At 42.3% G+C, this 17451-nt stretch overlaps 1 protein-coding gene across 10 annotated transcripts in view; it reads right to left on the bottom strand.

The window, feature by feature from the left end:
* ACAP2 (ArfGAP with coiled-coil, ankyrin repeat and PH domains 2) overlaps positions 1-16687 on the bottom strand; it is a 63948-nt gene extending 47261 nt beyond the window's left edge. For 9 of the 10 annotated variants that reach the window (XM_039380899.1, XM_039380902.1, XM_039380903.1 and 6 more), the window contains exons 1-2: positions 16547-16687; positions 347-404 (exon numbers count right to left, since the gene is read on the bottom strand). In XM_039380899.1, coding sequence (XP_039236833.1) covers positions 347-404; positions 16547-16599 — 111 coding nt within the window. In that variant the 5' untranslated portion in view covers positions 16600-16687. Of the gene's footprint in view, positions 1-346; positions 405-964; positions 1061-16546 lie in introns of those variants that run through there. The other variant, XM_039380901.1, reaches the window with a different exon arrangement.
* Between the last annotated feature and the right edge of the window lie 764 nt (positions 16688-17451).

The following is a 17451-nucleotide window of genomic DNA, read 5'->3' as shown; positions in this document are numbered from 1 at the left end:
TGCAGCGATTGCCAAGCCCTGGCTTTTATCTCAGGTGAAACCTGAGAAAGCTGAATGAGTTTGCACGGAGCTTCCAGGGGGGCTGAGCCCCAGGGGTGTGAGGGGGCCGGGTCGGGCACTGCAGATGCACACCCTCAGCTGGGACAGAGCGAGTCCACACCGACTGTTCCCGCTGTTACTCCAGCCCGGGTCTCCCCAGCTGTGCCCTCGACCCCGATCCCTTCCCTCTGCAAGAGCTGAGTGCTTGGTCAGCCCCTGCCACTTCCCAGCTGTGAACTTTAAAACAAAACCTAAACACATCTTCTAACATTTTTAAGAACAAACACTGTTGAATTAAAAAGCTTACCTTGTCAAGTTTCAGTTCCAGTTCTGTCACATCTCCTTCTACTTCTTCTAAAGCTGCCCTGCAAGAGTAAAAAATGTTTTCCTCTAAAACTTTATACAAAAATACTCTGGGACTGCGGGGAAGGGACAAGGACACGTTCATTAAACTCACTTATTGGCATCATAGTTTCACTTAAATTTCAACTACAAAACAGCATAGATTTTAGAGAACCACAAGAATTGCAGAAAATTTGACATTAAAAAAAAGAAAAAACTACATCACTGATAAGACATAGTTTATTGATAAAGATTTGACATCAAATTTTATTAATCCTAATGTTTGTCACATGGAAATAGACTTCCTGTATTCTTGTATAGCCAGTAGTAAGTTTGAAGGTAATGACATAGGAAAGAAACTGAAATTCTGAGTGAAATTTCTTAAGTAATTCTATGGGAGACTCTCCTGGCTCAAACCTGCAAACCTGCAGCTATGTCATGACTGACCTTGCAGTGAGATCAGGAAAAAATACAGCATTTGCCACGTGTCAGCTGACTTGCAGGAAGGTTGGATGGCATGCTTGTTTATATCATTTACCTCTACTCTAGACTGGTTGAATCTTCCAGGCCAGTCAAATTTTACCTGCCAGTAAAAGCTGCTTTCATGGAGCACTGCTAAAGCAAAACTTGTTTTTGCTTGAGAGCTGGTGTTTCTTTCGACACCTCCTTCCTTACTGCTACCTGAAAAAACAGAAGACTGAGGATGGATGACATTTTGTTCAGAGTCTGTGGACGCTGTTGCTTCATCGGGCTATTGCCTTGAGAGCCCGGATGTACTAATTTCTGGCAACATCTGGCAACTAATTTCTTGGCCCATCACAGGGCACTCACTCTGTCAGTCATTCCAGCATAACTGTTCATGGAACCACACTATTTACCAGCAGTGGCCCATCTTGGGGGGAAAAAATAAGTAATAGGAAGTTTTCTGTAATGCTTTTTGGAAAATTGGATCAGACAGTTCACATTTCAGTCGTACAAAAAAACCCAGCTCTTCCTGGAAAAAGTTATACAGGCAGGGAAGTACAATTTGGAGCAGGATTTTCTTAAGCCAACTTCACCACTCAGGAGAGACTACATAGAACCACAGCTTTACTGTCTCTTGCTAATTCCATCTTAGTTCACATGAGTACAAGCCAAGAACACAAAAAAAAAAAGTAAAAGAAAAAAGAAAGACTTGATCAGGCCCCAAACTCATGAAAAACAGTTTTTTTACTAGCATAGTTCTGAAAAAACACTGCCAATTGCCTGCAGATTTCAAACACTGAGCATGACATTCCCAGTTTTTTGCAGATTTCACTGCACATAGTTGCATTCCAGTTTTTGTATCCAAATCCATTCCCACAGTTACATCCTAAGTTTTATATCTAAGCACATTCCTGCAGTTACATTTTGGCTTCTTCCTCTTCTCTAGCTTCAGACCATGAAGGATTTCAGACAATATCAATTTCTCTTTTACTTTCTTTATTTTCTTACATAAAAGATTAATTTCCATCTAAGTCTCTAGATGATCTTGTTTCAGAAAGTATTAAGGAGAAAAAAAACAAACCAACAAACCAAAGGAAAGAAAAGTATCTCAATATTTAGACCACAACTTTGTATTTGTTTGTTTATGATCACAGTGCAACAAAATTTTATTTGTTTCTGTTATTAACATAAAAGCATGATTAACTAGCTTGTTTACAGAACTGCAGCAAGATCTGATAAGAATATTATTTTTTTCAGTGTCTTTAACTAGCAAAGAGTTCCAGCTCCACAGGAATCAATGAGCCTAACATTCAAGATGAAGAAGAGAGATAAAGGCAGTGAGAACGGGCAGAATAAAGACAACACATCTGCTCAGTAGTTAAAGCTCTATTCCAAGAGGAAAATTTTGAGACAGAATAAGCTCAGCTGTAAGAAGTAACAACAGAAGATCAAAAAACTGAAAAGATGAGGGGCAGGTCAAGAAAAGAGAAGTATAAAAAAAAAGCAGATAGAGATATCATGAGAGAAGGAAGACACACAGCCCCTCTACCACTTGATTCAGTGCAGATCACCTTTGAAATGCCAAAGGTCTGAGGCACCAGGCTGCTCCTCTGGGCTATTTCCCACCACTGCCATATAATGGAGGGATGGCACATCTGGGCCTTACAGCTGGATATGAATCAAACAGCTGTTGGGTTCCAACCAAATCCATGTTTCTTTGCACAGAAATGGTTACATTCACTGTTTCCATCACATAAAAACTAGCAGAAGTTCTTATCATACAAATACATTCACAGTATTAGTTCAGCATTGGATACAAGCACAAGAACAACAAAGGATGCCCTCAGCCTATCAGAAAACAGACACATATATCCAATTATGTACCACCTAGTCACAAAAATTGTTTTCATACTGGGTTAGCAATACATCGAAAACAACTGATCTGAACTCTGCTATGTTAATTCTATCCTTGTTTTTCTTAATACTTTCTGAAGCCACAGAATACAAAGGTGCATTTCTCTCTGAAACATCTGTGTCAGGAGTAAAGTTCACAGAAAACTGTCATAATTCTGAGTAAATGTCATGTCCACAGCCAAGACACAACTTCCAGCTATAAACACAGGAAGTGGTGGTGAAACATCTGACGACCCGGTGCCAAACCTGACATGTAACAAAACTGTTGCTCCTTAGTGAAGTGGGAACTGGGAGCAAGGTTTGCATCACAATGATCTCAGCCAGGAGGCTCCAGCATTGGGAATCGGGATCAAATTGGCCCCAGTGTATGAGTCAAAGTCAAACATCTGTGGCTTCCCAAGATATTCCAACACTGCATGGCAATGCACAAAACCAGAACAGCTGCTTCAGGGTGGAGGACAACTTTTATAAATGAGCAGTCTCCCATACTCTTCATGCTCTGTAATGAGGACTCTCAGGAATGTGTTTCTTTCCTCTGCTGTGACTCCTCTCCTCCATCACCCCCCCAAAACACAGTTCAGTTTGCTAGATACAGCTTCCTGCACAGCTGCAGTGCGGGAGGAATACAGAGATGATGGAAGAAAACTCAAGATCTGACTTAGCAACCTTTTTAAATGAGGATAATGTCACCAGCTACCCAGCCCAGTAGAAGTGAAGAGCACTGAACTCTGATGTCCATCATAGCATTCCCTTTAAGTGACCAGTGAAAGACTTTCTTCCAGGCTAAGGTACTTCAAGGAACCAAATCCCAGGAACCAAACAGAACGATGAGCCAAAATCTCCTCAAAAAAGAGAATGGGTCAGTCTTAGATCTGAAGCTGCAGACATGTGCCAAGTAAACAACTTAGTCTGGACTAATCCACTACACCCTCCTGACCATAAGGCCAAGCACACCATGGTCACAGACAGGGGCTGTTGGGCCTGTTTGCTCTCACAAGAGTAATGATCACCAGGGCTTCTCAAGTCAGCTTTTCAAACAACATCTAACTGCCACCAAGGACACATCCTGCCCTTAGGCTTTCACTCAGTTATTTATCATATTCTAGCTTGCATTTTCAGACTGTGTTTCTGGAAGTGAGGAGGTTGGCATCAGTACTCATTATAAACCAGATGCTGACACACATCAAATTGGAGAAGTCAAAGGTGCTACAGATAATTAACGATTAATTATTGTTAATTCTAGAATTAACACATCACTATAAAAATATTCATCATCATCATCATAATAAAGTAATAAGGTATTTTCCAGTACTTTGGGGTTTTTTTATTTTAATCGAGGAAAGTTTCAATTCACCTTTTGAATATACTTTCGGAAGAACAAGTACACAAAATCAACTGCTATTCAGTCTGGGACTTCTGAATATATTCATGTATTTGGACTCATGAAATGGAAATAACTGATTTTCACCACAGCAATTTTAATAGCATTACTGCTAAGGTCTTGTCCTCAACTCTTGGAAAGACACAGCTCTCTCAGTTGCACATATTCTGTGCAGAACAGCTTCTCAATGCACAACTTGGACTTCACTGCAGATGACAGTTCCTTTCAGTCAACACTCACTACACCTTAAAGACAGCATGGAAAAAAAGGTACTATGGAATGTGAAAAACTGGAAATAAGATGAGATGCGTAAGTGCATGATAAGAATATGGACCTGATGATTTACAGGGATGTTTCCTCCTCTATGTCAGAGCCTGTCAGAGGACAGTAGACATTAATCAGAGGATAGACTGTGAGCTGCAAGTATGATGTAAAGGTAAAAATGCAGGTTTACCATAGAAGATGTTACGTTTGCTCACCTATTTGGTCTGATCTGTTTATCTTTCTCTCCCTCTCTCTCTCTCTCCCTGCCCCCTCTCCTGAACAGCAGACCTCCCCTCCAGCATTTCAACTGCTCATTGTGTACTTCATTTGATTTCCTGCTTCTATAGTGAGATATAAAAACCTATGTAGAAGAACCTTAATCAAAATGCTAACAAGGAATACAGTTGGTACATGTATAATGGCATCAGACAACCACAGGCTAAAAAAGAAACTTGACATATTGAGGGACAAAGAGGCCATACACTGAACAATAAGGCCTAATAACTTTGGATAACAGCATGGGCAGATAGAAGAGTTTTACAACTTATGTGTCATAACCATTAATACGGTCTGAAGAAAGAACACTGTTGCAGCCTGTCATAGAGCCCATTGAAGTCCTGGTTTGGCACTGCAGAGATTTTTCCCTGCTGGCACGGAGTCCCTCTATACTGAGGAACAGATGATGAACACTCCCTGACATGCTAAGATAAAATTCCTCATTCATGCTACTACTCCTTACACTATTAATGCTTCAGTCATTGCCACAAAACATTTTATCGATAGCTTGGAAAAACGTCTACGTGCCCTACATGAACAGTAGGGCTTTTAATCAGAAATGTGAACCTCTACCCTGAAATCCTAGAAATTTTCAGTGAGTTTGGTGGATTGAAATATGGAAATGCATTTCCTGAACAGAAGATTATCATGTTGATGAATAAGCCAAGGTCCATAGCAAGTGCTATCTGCATTTCAAATTTCCCCAGAGAAACAAGAATCAAGTCCTCAATATTTGAAGGGCCATTCTTCTACTCCTCCCAAGTCAGATTTCTCCTCTTACAAAATTATCAAATGAAATAAAGTAAGGGTATTTACTGAATTCATAGAATCATTAAAGCAAAGGTCTGCCTGTAGGTACTACTTTTTAAGGTTGTTTTCACCTAAAAAGTTTAGTTTCTCCTCAATAATTCCCATGGTCTTTGATATAACAAAGAAACAGGATAAATCCTTTTAAGACTCATGCTTCTCTCTTGGTTTGCTCTTTACTGCTTTACTACACATGGTTCAAGTACTGAACATGATAAACAAATCAGTCCTCAATCAGGTTCTATTGCCCTTAATATCCATGTCTGGAAGTCAAATCAATTACCACTAAACTTGCACGAGCACTGAATGTATCACACACAGTCTGTAAGGACCTCTGTGCTACAGGCTGGCCCTAAATTCCCAAGCTTTTTCTCTCATTCCTCTTTTGCACTGAATTGCCAGAAATGCCTAACAGTGTTCTTTTCCCAATAGTTTTGCCTAATATTTTTTTCTTAAGCTTGTTTTTATCCCAGGAGAGCTTGATAGCAAGCCTAAGCAGGAAATTAGCAACGCTTTTCCTCCACAAAGAGTCTGAGCAGCAGGATTTTCTTCAACTTTCAACTGGAGTGTTTTGCTCATCATGAGACAGCTGTTAACAAGATGGGGACACAACGGTGACCATGAAAACTTCACAGACAAGAACCTGATTACATTGAAAGTCGATAAGAAAGCAACACATCACAATACATGTCCTGCACAACTTTGACCAGAGATTCCAACATCCAAGAACGAGTCAAAACCTTTTTATGAGGCATTACTATCAGATAAGGAAGTAGGATTATAGTATCAAGATGTTGCAACAAAAAACGGGCAGCAGAAACAAGCTCAAGAAACTGATGGTGCTGTGCAGAAACCTCTTGTGCTGAAAATTTGCAAACATCACAGAACTGTTTTAATCTTTTAAATCTCAGCAACTAATACAGAATCTTGAACACAGAAGCAGCAGATGGAATGAAGGATTTCAACATTTGAAAAGTCAAATATGTAGTAAGGTCAGGAAGTGGAGCCATAAATATAACCACCAAGCTAACCAACTGCAAAAGATACAAGATAGGACATCTAAAGACTACACCCTCCTACCCCCATGATCTGGAGTTACTAGTCAGGGGCTAGAGTTATGTCAACTTTTAAAAGCTGTAAGTAAGAACAACCTGAAGAAGAGTGAAGATATTAATCCCAGATTTGGAAAGTTGTACCTCAACTGCAGCCAATGCAGAAAGAATAACTATCACCAGATACCCCCAATATAGGATTATGAGGATCAATATGCTCAGCATTGGTACAGCAAGACTTAACCTGCACAGAAAACCTTGTGGAAAGTAGAGGTAAGCGGAGGTCAGAGTACTGTGTAATTAAACAGAAAGATACCATATAATCTTCATATGAATCTTGTGTTTGTCTTGATATCAAAAAAGGTAATATCTGTCCCCTTCCTTTCGTAATTTCCTTAGTTGCTAACTCATACCTTATCCCACAGATGGAGGAGCACTGCTGTGTCCAAACCACCATAAGCTGGCAAAGCTTTTGTAATCAGAGCTTGCCATCCAGAAGAGCCAAGGACCATTCGCTCTCTACGATTCAGTTCTACCAGATGGACCTTCTTTACCAAAACCTGAGGAAAGCTTCAGATTTGCTATGAGGACTTGAGTCCTCAGCAAGCATTTCTCCTTTTTGCCCATTTCAGAAGCTGAATATTTTGGTAATACACTTTCACCAAAGCAGAACACTCTATTTGATAGTCAGAGGGGAGGCTGCAGCTTTGCTGTAATAGACAAATTCTGAACCTGAATTCTGTATTTAGCTCTCAGGTGAATACACGTACATCTATTTCACACTCAGTTACCATTAGTGCATTCTACATGTAAATTAATAGTTTTATTGTTCCCTCATATAGCAAAAAAGCATTTTGTTTGCCTGTTATGCCTTTGCACTGAAGCAGCCAGTCAAATCAATCCAATCTCAAACCAAGAGAGTGCACAAGCACTACAGTAGGAGAATACAGAAATACAGTGTACTGGTGCTTTCCTCAAATTTACTGGTTTCACATTTGGAAAGGCCAGTCTCTTTTCCTCATCATTCCTCTCAAATGATAATGGGTGACCCATTAAAAAAATAAGTATTTGGAACTTTATAAGATAAAAACTACAAAATGCATATGGTACACCCACAGCTCTGGAAAAGGTTTAAATGTTCTTTGAATACATTTAGTATCTTTTCTCCCACTACTTTTAGTCATCAAGAGATTTTAAAGAACCTGGGATTTCATTCATTTACCAAAGCTAATCGCAGGTAAGCTGTTTTTCAACCAAACAGAAGCTTACATATCTTTTAATAATTACATATTAAAGGCTTTTCATCTCAAATCAACTGCAAATATTTTCAAACAAGGTCTTGCAAGATTGATGCTGACAATATAGTAGCAATAGCAAGCACATTTAATGTTTCACCTTGTCATTTTTCATCATACTTTTTGAGATAAATCAAGTAGGATAGAATAAACAGGACAAAATGAGACATTTCACAAAATAAAGTACTTCAGGAAGTTAAATGACTAATTTTAAAAATCATTCTCTACAGATTCTTCTGGACAATAATCCTGTACATGTGTGTAGTCCTTTTAACCAGACATCACTTTAGCAACAAAGTCAGCCAGAAGCTGCATCCTCAATGAAACATCAGATTCCTCAGTCATCTTAAACAGTTTTTATCCTCAATGACAACCCTGTCTGGCAAAGCCAATGCAATTGTTCTATTGTTGTAGTGTGTGCCTTATCTGATCAAATACTGGTATCTACACAGAGATACCCCAGTTAGTCATCTAAAGCACCTTTGGAAATGACAGAGTAGAAACACGTGATTTCCAGGGTGCAGTTCACCTTATCCTGACACATATGGTTAAAACAAATCAAGAGGCACTTGGGATCAAATCTTAATGGAGATTATTAGTTGTAAAGAGCCTAAGCCTAAGATCTGCCTTAAGAGGAGGGATGGCCACACAGCAGATGAGATGAACTCTGCTTTTCCTGTTTAAGGAAGTTAAGAAAGAAGGGGTCTATGTCATTATTTACTGAACACTTCATACAGACAGGAACTCGAATTTACATGAATGGTACAAGTCTAGGAAAGACAAGACATAACCTACATTTCCAGGTGAGCAGTTGAGTCTTTATAGTGCCTTTTGCTAGTGTCAGTTAAGATCACAAGGCCCAACATTGCTCCACCTACATTATTTTTCTTCACCCACCTAGTTGTTACTTGGGTTGTCTTAAACCTAAAGTAAATTAACAACAGCATGTTATATAAAACCAGTGATATTGTAATATCACTGTTCTTTACATTGAAGTTCACCACAAGAATCCAGTCAAATGCCGAGTCTGATTACTTTCATAAGTACAACAAACAAACAAAACACAAGCTGTACCTTTTTATCTAAACACTTAGCAACATTCAGACACCCATTACTGCCCACTGAGCAGGAAGGGAGTCACTGGAGAGCTGGAGTCTAGGAAGGCATCGGAGAGCAGGACAGGACTTCCAGCATGGACTCATGATGGCCACGACCGCTGTGCCAAGCAGAGACCACCAGACAGGGACAGAAAAGTCTCAGCACCTCCCTGAGTAGAGTCCACAGAGCAGAAAACCAAACCCCATCTCCCAGAATAAATTCCACACCTCTTTTCTGACAGGCAGAAGGGATAACATTCATGGCCAGAAGTCCGACTCCGAATACAACATGCCCTTCCTTTGTACCAAAGGTTTGAATTTTATTCAAATTTCCTTCTAGAACATGCCATTCTAAATATCAGTACACTAAAATCTGCTACGTGATCTGCAGCATTACGTAAGTTATACATATTTTTAAAAATAACGACAAGATAACTAATAATTGAAGACTAGGATATTTAAAATGCATAGAAATGTTGAGTGTGTTTGATATCCACGTGTTCCTACTTAAATTAACATCTGGCACACGGAAAGATGGAAATATGAAATTGTCTTGCATAGAATATGTTTTTGAAATTTTATCAGACAGAAGACATTTCAGTACACATGGCTTCTCCAATTTCTCTTTGTATTATATCCAGCTTAGAAACGTCAAAATCACATCATGCAACCTCTCGCTAGCTCTGCCTTATGTTTATTCATACAAAACTGCCAGTAGAAGTATTCCTTTAATGACTGTTACTGAAGGCAGATCACAAATTCATGAAATGAAAAAGGTAGTTTGTGCACTGACTGTTAGACTCCCAACTGAAACCACAATACAACTATTTAAATGCCCATTACTATTGCCATATGAACTACAAAAATTATTCAAGAGTATTGTGCCTGAATACCATAAAGTCGTAGAATATCAAACAGAAAGCTCAGAATCAGCAAGCCCGATTCACAGAAAGGCTCATGCCACACGAGTAAGTTTGCCAGCCATCTGACAGGCATTTTCTCTGCTCAAAACCTCCTCTCATTCATAAAACCCCTAAGAAACTACTTTGCAACAAATTATTTTCTCAGTCTATCCTTGTGCCTTGTCAGTTCGAAGATGTATAAAGGCCATCACCCCATAAATTAGATTTCTCCTTCACAAAGGCAGGAGTTCTTTGCAGCGCATCAAAGCAACACAACTGATTTACCCAGGTCTGAGGCCTGGCTGCTTTTAAAATTCACAGAGTAAATGTTAACCATAAAGTCATTATTCTGCCACATACACAAAGAATCCTCTTGAAGAGATTATCAGCAAGGCAAAGCAACGTTTCACTCTACGGGACTGTTTAAAACTGTTTACTTTATGATCATAATAATATCTACTATTTCTCTAGTTCTTGATCTTTTGGTCATATGAAAAAGTGGCAACAAAATCAGGATTTACACTGTCACACAGAAAAGTATGGAAAACTCGTGCATGTGTTAAAACGACATTACAGTCCACACGCTAATCTGCATTTCCTCCTCAAGGTCTTCCATTGCAGACAGCTACTTTTTAGTTACAAATCTGCCACCAGCAAAAAGTAAAGCACCTTAAATCATTACCTAAACTCACAGGAATACCTAAACCCCAAACAAACAGCACAGTATCTGCTCAAAAAGATCACAAACGCATTTACACCGTTTAAACTTCTATACATGTTCTTAAACTGAAATCTGCATGTACAAGTGAGAGGAAAAAAAAAACCCCACACCACAACTAAATTACTCAGAATTTATTCTTCTGTTTCCTGCACACATAAACATGACACTTCTATATTTGCATCTCCTTGAGATACTAAACTAATTGATTCAGGCAGCAAGGTCTGCATCAAGACCGAGGCAAAGGGTTCCTGGTTCTATGAACAGTAACTTTAGTAGGAACATTCCTGTAGTCAATGAAAATTAGGTATTTTCTTTTCCCTTTTCTCCCCAAATGGGTTATCAGGACAGAGTTTGCTTTGGGGAATTTTTAGATTTATTTCTAAATAATTTAAGTCACATTGTTCACTGCACGAAGTAAGAACAGGAAAAACGCTGACTAAATAATGTAGCTCTGAGTACAAGGTTGTCAAGAAGCTAAGCCTGAAAAAAGATCACAGGACACTGCTGACATAGCTGAAATCAGCACATTTGCTATTCAGAGGCCAACAGTTTCACAAATGTGCACAGGAAAAAAGTAAAGCCACCCAAAGCCCACCTAACCCAAGACAGAGATTTCTATTTTATAGCTGCCACCTTCCTAGTGAATATTCTATTTACCAACCCGACTTTCCAGAGATTTTAACAGATATTCCTCCCCTGCCCCCCCCAAAATACGAAACTATCCGTAACTTCAGTTCTTAATGGAATTACATGAGATGTGCTTAGCTAACATAAATGAGACACTCCAGGCTAAAGAACTAAACCTCTTCAAATCTATATTTAAAACCTGAATGACTGTAAGGACTCGTGTAATTACAGTTCCACCGCTCACACAAATACGCTGCCCTTCTAATTCTGCAAGTACTCATTAAAGATCAGTTGCACAGGTTTAATTAACATTAGTTCTTCAGCAACTGCCCTGCTGCTGTGCTAGAGCAACGCTATGATAACTTGCAGATTTTGTTATTACTTCCACTGTAAGTTCCCTTCTCAGTGTGGGGGTTTTTTTTAAAGATTCCCAGACAAAAAAAAAGGAAATTAACATCTTGAGTTCCTATTAGCAATTTGAGATATAGCAAAGATTTTTCAGTTTGCTGTTACTTAATGTAAATCATAATCAAACAACAAAGAAATGGAATCACCATCAAACCTCCTATACTTTGTAATTCATAATTGTAACAGTCAACTTTTTTTTTTATTATTATAATTAAAAACACTTAGGTTCACTAACCAAATGAAGATGACCTGATTTCAGGACACCTCTAATCTCCATTAGGAAGGACTGCAACAACTTACTGTTAAAGCCTTTTCAGATTTAAAGGGTTTCAGCGTGAGAGATTTTTAAGACGTATTTGAGAAGGATCTTCGACAAACCTTTTTTATTCTTGAATGATTTCCCTAGAAGAAAATGCTCTGACATTGCACACTATGTTCAAATACACCCCCCTTTCTTTAGGTCAATCATTTTCTTAATGTACATTTGAAAGGCATAGTTACAGATTTAAAAAGAAATAAATCCTTAGAAATCTAGAATCAATCAGTTTAACTAACTCCATCAGGAGGGAGTCCAGTCCCAGCAGTAGGGACAGGGATGTTGTACACGTGTAACTTCCCAGCACCCTGCCAAGATTGTCCTCCATGTCACTCACTTCAGCCACAAAAAGTGCAGTTCTACAGTCACAAACTGGAAATTATAAACATTAACACCACCACACAAATATGAAAAATGCTAAATGCAAACTTAAAGGTTTGGCAGCTTTCTCTTCTGACTTACTGTATCTTTTTTCCTATTCTTCTGCAACACTTTCCACCCTGCCCTGCCAAGTAAGTTACAAATTTGCTTCTCAGTCCCAAACACCAAGGACAGAAAACACAGACTAAACATTTCTTTGAAAATTTATTCTAAAACAGCTAGGTAAGTCTGAGCAAAACAAACAGATTTTGTATGCAGAGTTCTTGGTCACATAATTCTTCACATTTGAAATGTGGTTGAGTTTGGCCACAGCAGCCCCAGTGATTTCAACTCAGCCACAACCCCACAGATGAGCTGTGCTATAAACCCAGACCAAACCCGAGGGGTTTGTTGCCACTCCCAGCAGGTTGGGAAGCAGTTGCCCTGCAGCACCTTCCCAGTGGAACCCAACACTGAAGGGACAACTTTACTGATGTTCTTATTTCTACATTTCCTCAGAAAGTAATAATCAGACCAAAGTATACGTGTTAGACACTTAGGATAATTTTCTGAGTACAGAATACAACCTATTCCAAAGAAGTTAAATAAGTCACTTGCTTATATTACTCATATTTTAAGTGACAAAACGTTTCTTGTTACCTGGGAAACAGATGCGAAGTGACTTACCTCTGGTTACACAGCACCAAAGAGGAGAGCAAAAAACCACATCATACACCCAGAAAGCCATAAAATGGCACAAGTGGCCCGTTCAGCCTCATCCCCTACATAAGCACGAGGTGCCCCTCAGCTGGCCCCATTCAGACAGACCAGAAGCAAAGCCACAGAAGAAGAAAACCAGCACATACCAGGGAACTCCAGTGACGAGCCAGTCTTACACCAAAGACTGCCCACCCAAAGCAACACTCTAGCTCAGACGAAATGGAAGACTTCTCAGATGAGTCCCTTTGAAGGGAATACACTATAACCACCAGTTCTACTCAGATACTATCCACGAATACTTTCACTTAGAATGGTAACTGGCAACAGTTTCATTTATATTCTTTCATCTACCTCATTCACCCGTCATCTGTTCTGCAGCTGGGGTCTCAGGAAGCAAACAGGAATTTAAATAAAAAAAAAAATTTAAACTTCAGCAACAGTGACAGATAAGGGTAAAGAAATTATCTCAAAAACGTTCATCTTTTTCCTGATGCATTTTTAAAAACCGGATCAGACCAAAGGTTTTTGTAGAGAGTTCTACAATTGCACACACCGCAAGCTTTTTCTATTATTTGTTGTTTATCAAGACTGTTAACTGCTACTTACAATAGCTGTTATTTCCACATCACTTAAAATTGCTTCTCTTTCTAATAATTTAGCTGCAGACTGATTCATGTGGTTAACACAGTGCCTACCTCACTCATTGAGAGAAAACGTTCCTTAGTTACAAGAAAAAACGAAACAGCAATGTAAAAGCCTGTTCCATTAAACTCTGAAACTCAAACTCTCATTGTTTAAAGGAGAAAGAATTGTTTCACAAGACTATTTGCATATCAAAACCTACTCTAGGAATTCCTGATTATATACACAGAACATGCCAGCACAGATCAGTTCTTACTACTCAAGGACTGCCCCTCCCCAGGCAACTTCTTCATTTGATGGGAAGTCACCACACACTGTTGCAGAACTGCAAATGCATTTCCTTGCCAGATCTTTGGCCTGTTCATATTTTAAGAGAGGCCATTATTAACTAATCACGTATCAACAGGCACAACCCCCTCTCCCTTCAGATGCATTTCAGGCAAGGAAACAGACCTTTGTTTCTATGATTCAGGGCCCAATTAAATCTCAAAGCCAAAAGAGATGAACATGAACTCCACAAGAAAAAGGTAAACAAGAAAGCCATGTGTCTGAAGCTGTCTGTAGTAGCATGTTTGAAAATATTTAAACAGTTCCCCATGAAAACAGAGATTTGGTGACTCAGGAACTCTGATTCACCCATGTCCTCCCAGATCTCTCCACGACCATAAGAAAGTAACCTCTGTGACATTTCTCTACACCATATGCCTCCCAACAGGTTTATTTAACTGCTCCAACAGGTACAGTGATGGGAAGGAGGGAGGCTACACCCTCCTGCTCAGCAAAGTCAGGAGAAAGCTGCAGCTCTGCTTTGCTACAGGGAACACAGCACAGGAAGGTGCTTTATGTCCACGCTACTCCCTGCAAGAGTGAAGGACTTTGTCACGACCTTGCTCTACATCAGTGTCTCCAACATCCCTCAACAAAACCAGAGCAGTAACCTTCATTCAGAAGGTTTCTGGTGTTTTGGTTGGGCAATTCACAGGAACACTAAAAATGATCGAAATTATAATAGCAAATATTAATGACTAATAATGAGAGATATAAACGTTTTTTTCAGAAATACTATAGGACTTTTTCTTCATGATTTTAACCGCTTCCTAGCAGTTAAAGGCTGGAAGGATGTTTTGCTGGCACCAAGTGATGGCACCACAAGGTTTTCTGCAATTTCTTCAAAGGTAGTAGTATCAGAGACTGAGGGAAAGACCATGAAGTACTAAAGGATCCTGAAGACAAAGTTTCTTTCCTTGAAGGAAAGGAATCAAGAGGGGCAAAAGGAGAATGATACAAAGTGAATTCAAATGAACTTGTATGTATTAACCTGAATAAACAGCAGCACAGTACACTTCTGCTCACAAATTTTAGTCACAATTTCTTGTTTTCTCTAATGTATTTAATACTTTAGCAAGTATCAGTAACCAAAAAAATGCAATTAGTTCTGTGGTTAAATTAAGTCAATCTACAACTACATTGTCACCAAACAGGATGGACTGATTAAATACAGTTGTGACAGACAGTACACACACTAGCAAGCATGTCCAACTCAGGGCAAAGTTTTATGGAGCAGCTGAGCTGCCTGTTGCCCTAGGGGAGGTCTCACTCCTTGCTGCCTTCCTCTAGCCTTGCTTCTGGCAGTGAAGTTTCCTCTCTCTCCCCCCTATAAGATTTAGCAGGTTTCACACCCCTTGCAGTGCTGACTCAATGCACCAACCTGGCAGAGAACCATCCAGTCTCTTCTGCCAGGACACCCAGCTCATTGAAGGATCCAACAATACATGTCACAGTCACCAAAAAACCCATGGCAGAAACAGCCAGCAACCAGCTGGCAGCAGGGACAGTAGCAAAGGAGGGAAGAACAGGAACTCCAACTTCTGCCAAGCATAAACCATTCAACCCTTCTTCTCCAACTTCCTCCACATCCCAGAACCACGCGATTGGTAAAGCTGATACAAAAAAGGAGGCGTGAACACACAGCCAGAGAGCAGAGGAAGGGCAGGAGTACTTCCCTCAACAAGCAGAGCTCATCCAGGCTGTGTCAACCACAGAGCCACAGGCACTCCAAACATGGGCTCAGCATGGGACAGGAGGGGCACAGCAGTGACACATCATGTCATGGAGCTGTTTGTATCTCCACCAACAAGAAGGGAGGGTGGTAGGTGTATGGAGGCACAGACCAGCCACACATCCCTTAGAGAGGCACAACTATGTTGAGTAGATACAATGGTGTAAAATATATAGAGAGATAATGGATAAAAACATAGGGAAAGATGAAGGGGAAAGCTGCCCGACATAAGCAGAAGTAACCCTACAGCAATGACAGACAACTGGTCACTGGAGTGGGGAAAAAACAAAAGAGTCCGTGCCTTGGTGTGACAACAGGAAGTGAGATTATACGAGTTTGTTTGGTACTGGCACCCCAACAGTGGGCACAGCGAGTACGGACCGTGCAGCAGGAGACACGGGGGACTGAAGCACGAACACAGCCCTGGAGAAGCGGAGATGGACCACCAAGAGAGTCCACGCTCCCGAGCCCGAGCTGGCACTGCTGTGGATGATGAGCACCAGCTGCCTGGCACTCCTCACCCATCTCTTCAGAGGGGGTGACCCCAGCAGCGATCACCGCGCACTCTGCCACCTCCACACGAGCCCCAGACTCGCACACTGCCCACCCAGTCTCACGTACCACACACGCTGCCCCTTTCCCTCGCACTTCCCGCGTCCCCCTCCTCCTCAGAGCCCCCCACAACCCGGCAGGACCCACCACAGCCCCGCCCGCCGCTCTCCCCGGAGCCGGCTGCCCATACCTGTCCCCCCCAGGCCCCCACGGCCCCCGCCCCGGCAGCCCCTGCCCGCCCCGCGCACACCCGGCCCCGCTTCCTGTCCCCCGGCGCGACCCTGGCGCGGCCCCTTCCCGACGGTACCTGAAACGCGGCGAGTCCTTCAGGCACTCCTCGAAGTCCACGGTCACCTTCATGCTGCCGGGGCGCCGCTGCCTCCGCTGCTGCGGCTGCTGGCGGTGGTGTCGCGGAGAGCCCGGGGCGAGGCGAGGCCGGGCCGGGGCCGGCGGGCGGTGCTGGGGGCGGGGGCAGTGCCGAGGCGGGGGCGGGCAGAGACCTCCGAGCACCGCCCCCGCCCCGCCGCGACTGACGGCCCGGGCAGCCAGCGGGGACCGCCCGCCGGGGCGGGGGCGCACGGGCCAATCGCAAGGCGGGAGAGGCGGGCACAACGGGAAGAGCGCTTAATCAGCGCGGCCACCCAGAGGAGGCAGCCAACCGCCGGCCCTGCAGGGATCGCTGTGCGAAGAGTGACAGCCGGTCCCACCAATGGGAGCGCGGCCGCCGGCCTCTCGCGCCAATGGGAGGTTGCATGGCCGTGGCCGCCCGGAACAGAGGCCTCGGGCCCGGTCGGCCCTGCCGGGGTGGGACGGGCCGTGCTCGGTCTGTGCCTGCGGGATATGTTACATTAAAGCTCCTTATTAAACAGGGGAACCCCTCCCCTGGGGAGCGACACCTGTGCTGGAAGGCCCGGCCCGGCGCCCGTCTGAGCAGGTGATGCCGGGGGGCGAGCAGGGCCCGCGGTGCCGCGGCCGGCGGGGCGGGCACTGCGGCGGGAGCGCGCACGGGCCGGCACACACGGACTAACACGGGGGTTCAGACAAGGGCACACACAGGGGCACACAGGGCCAGTCCCTGCTGAGGGTGTCACCGTGCAGAAGCCCCAACTCTCGGTGCTCTCCGGCGTGATGCACTTCTACACCGTGGTAATCACTGCGGAGTTGTGTTACCAGGAGGAGACTTTGAAGGAGAAAGGCAGGCCGCAGGTGTTC

Source organism: Pipra filicauda, unplaced genomic scaffold, assembly GCF_003945595.2.
Source record: "Pipra filicauda isolate LSUMZ 115617 unplaced genomic scaffold, ASM394559v2 scaffold206_size1356665_pilon, whole genome shotgun sequence".
In the NCBI taxonomy this organism is placed as follows: domain Eukaryota; kingdom Metazoa; phylum Chordata; class Aves; order Passeriformes; family Pipridae; genus Pipra; species Pipra filicauda.
The sequence above is the reverse complement of the archived record's forward strand: the minus strand, read 5'-3'. Positions and strand labels throughout refer to the sequence as shown.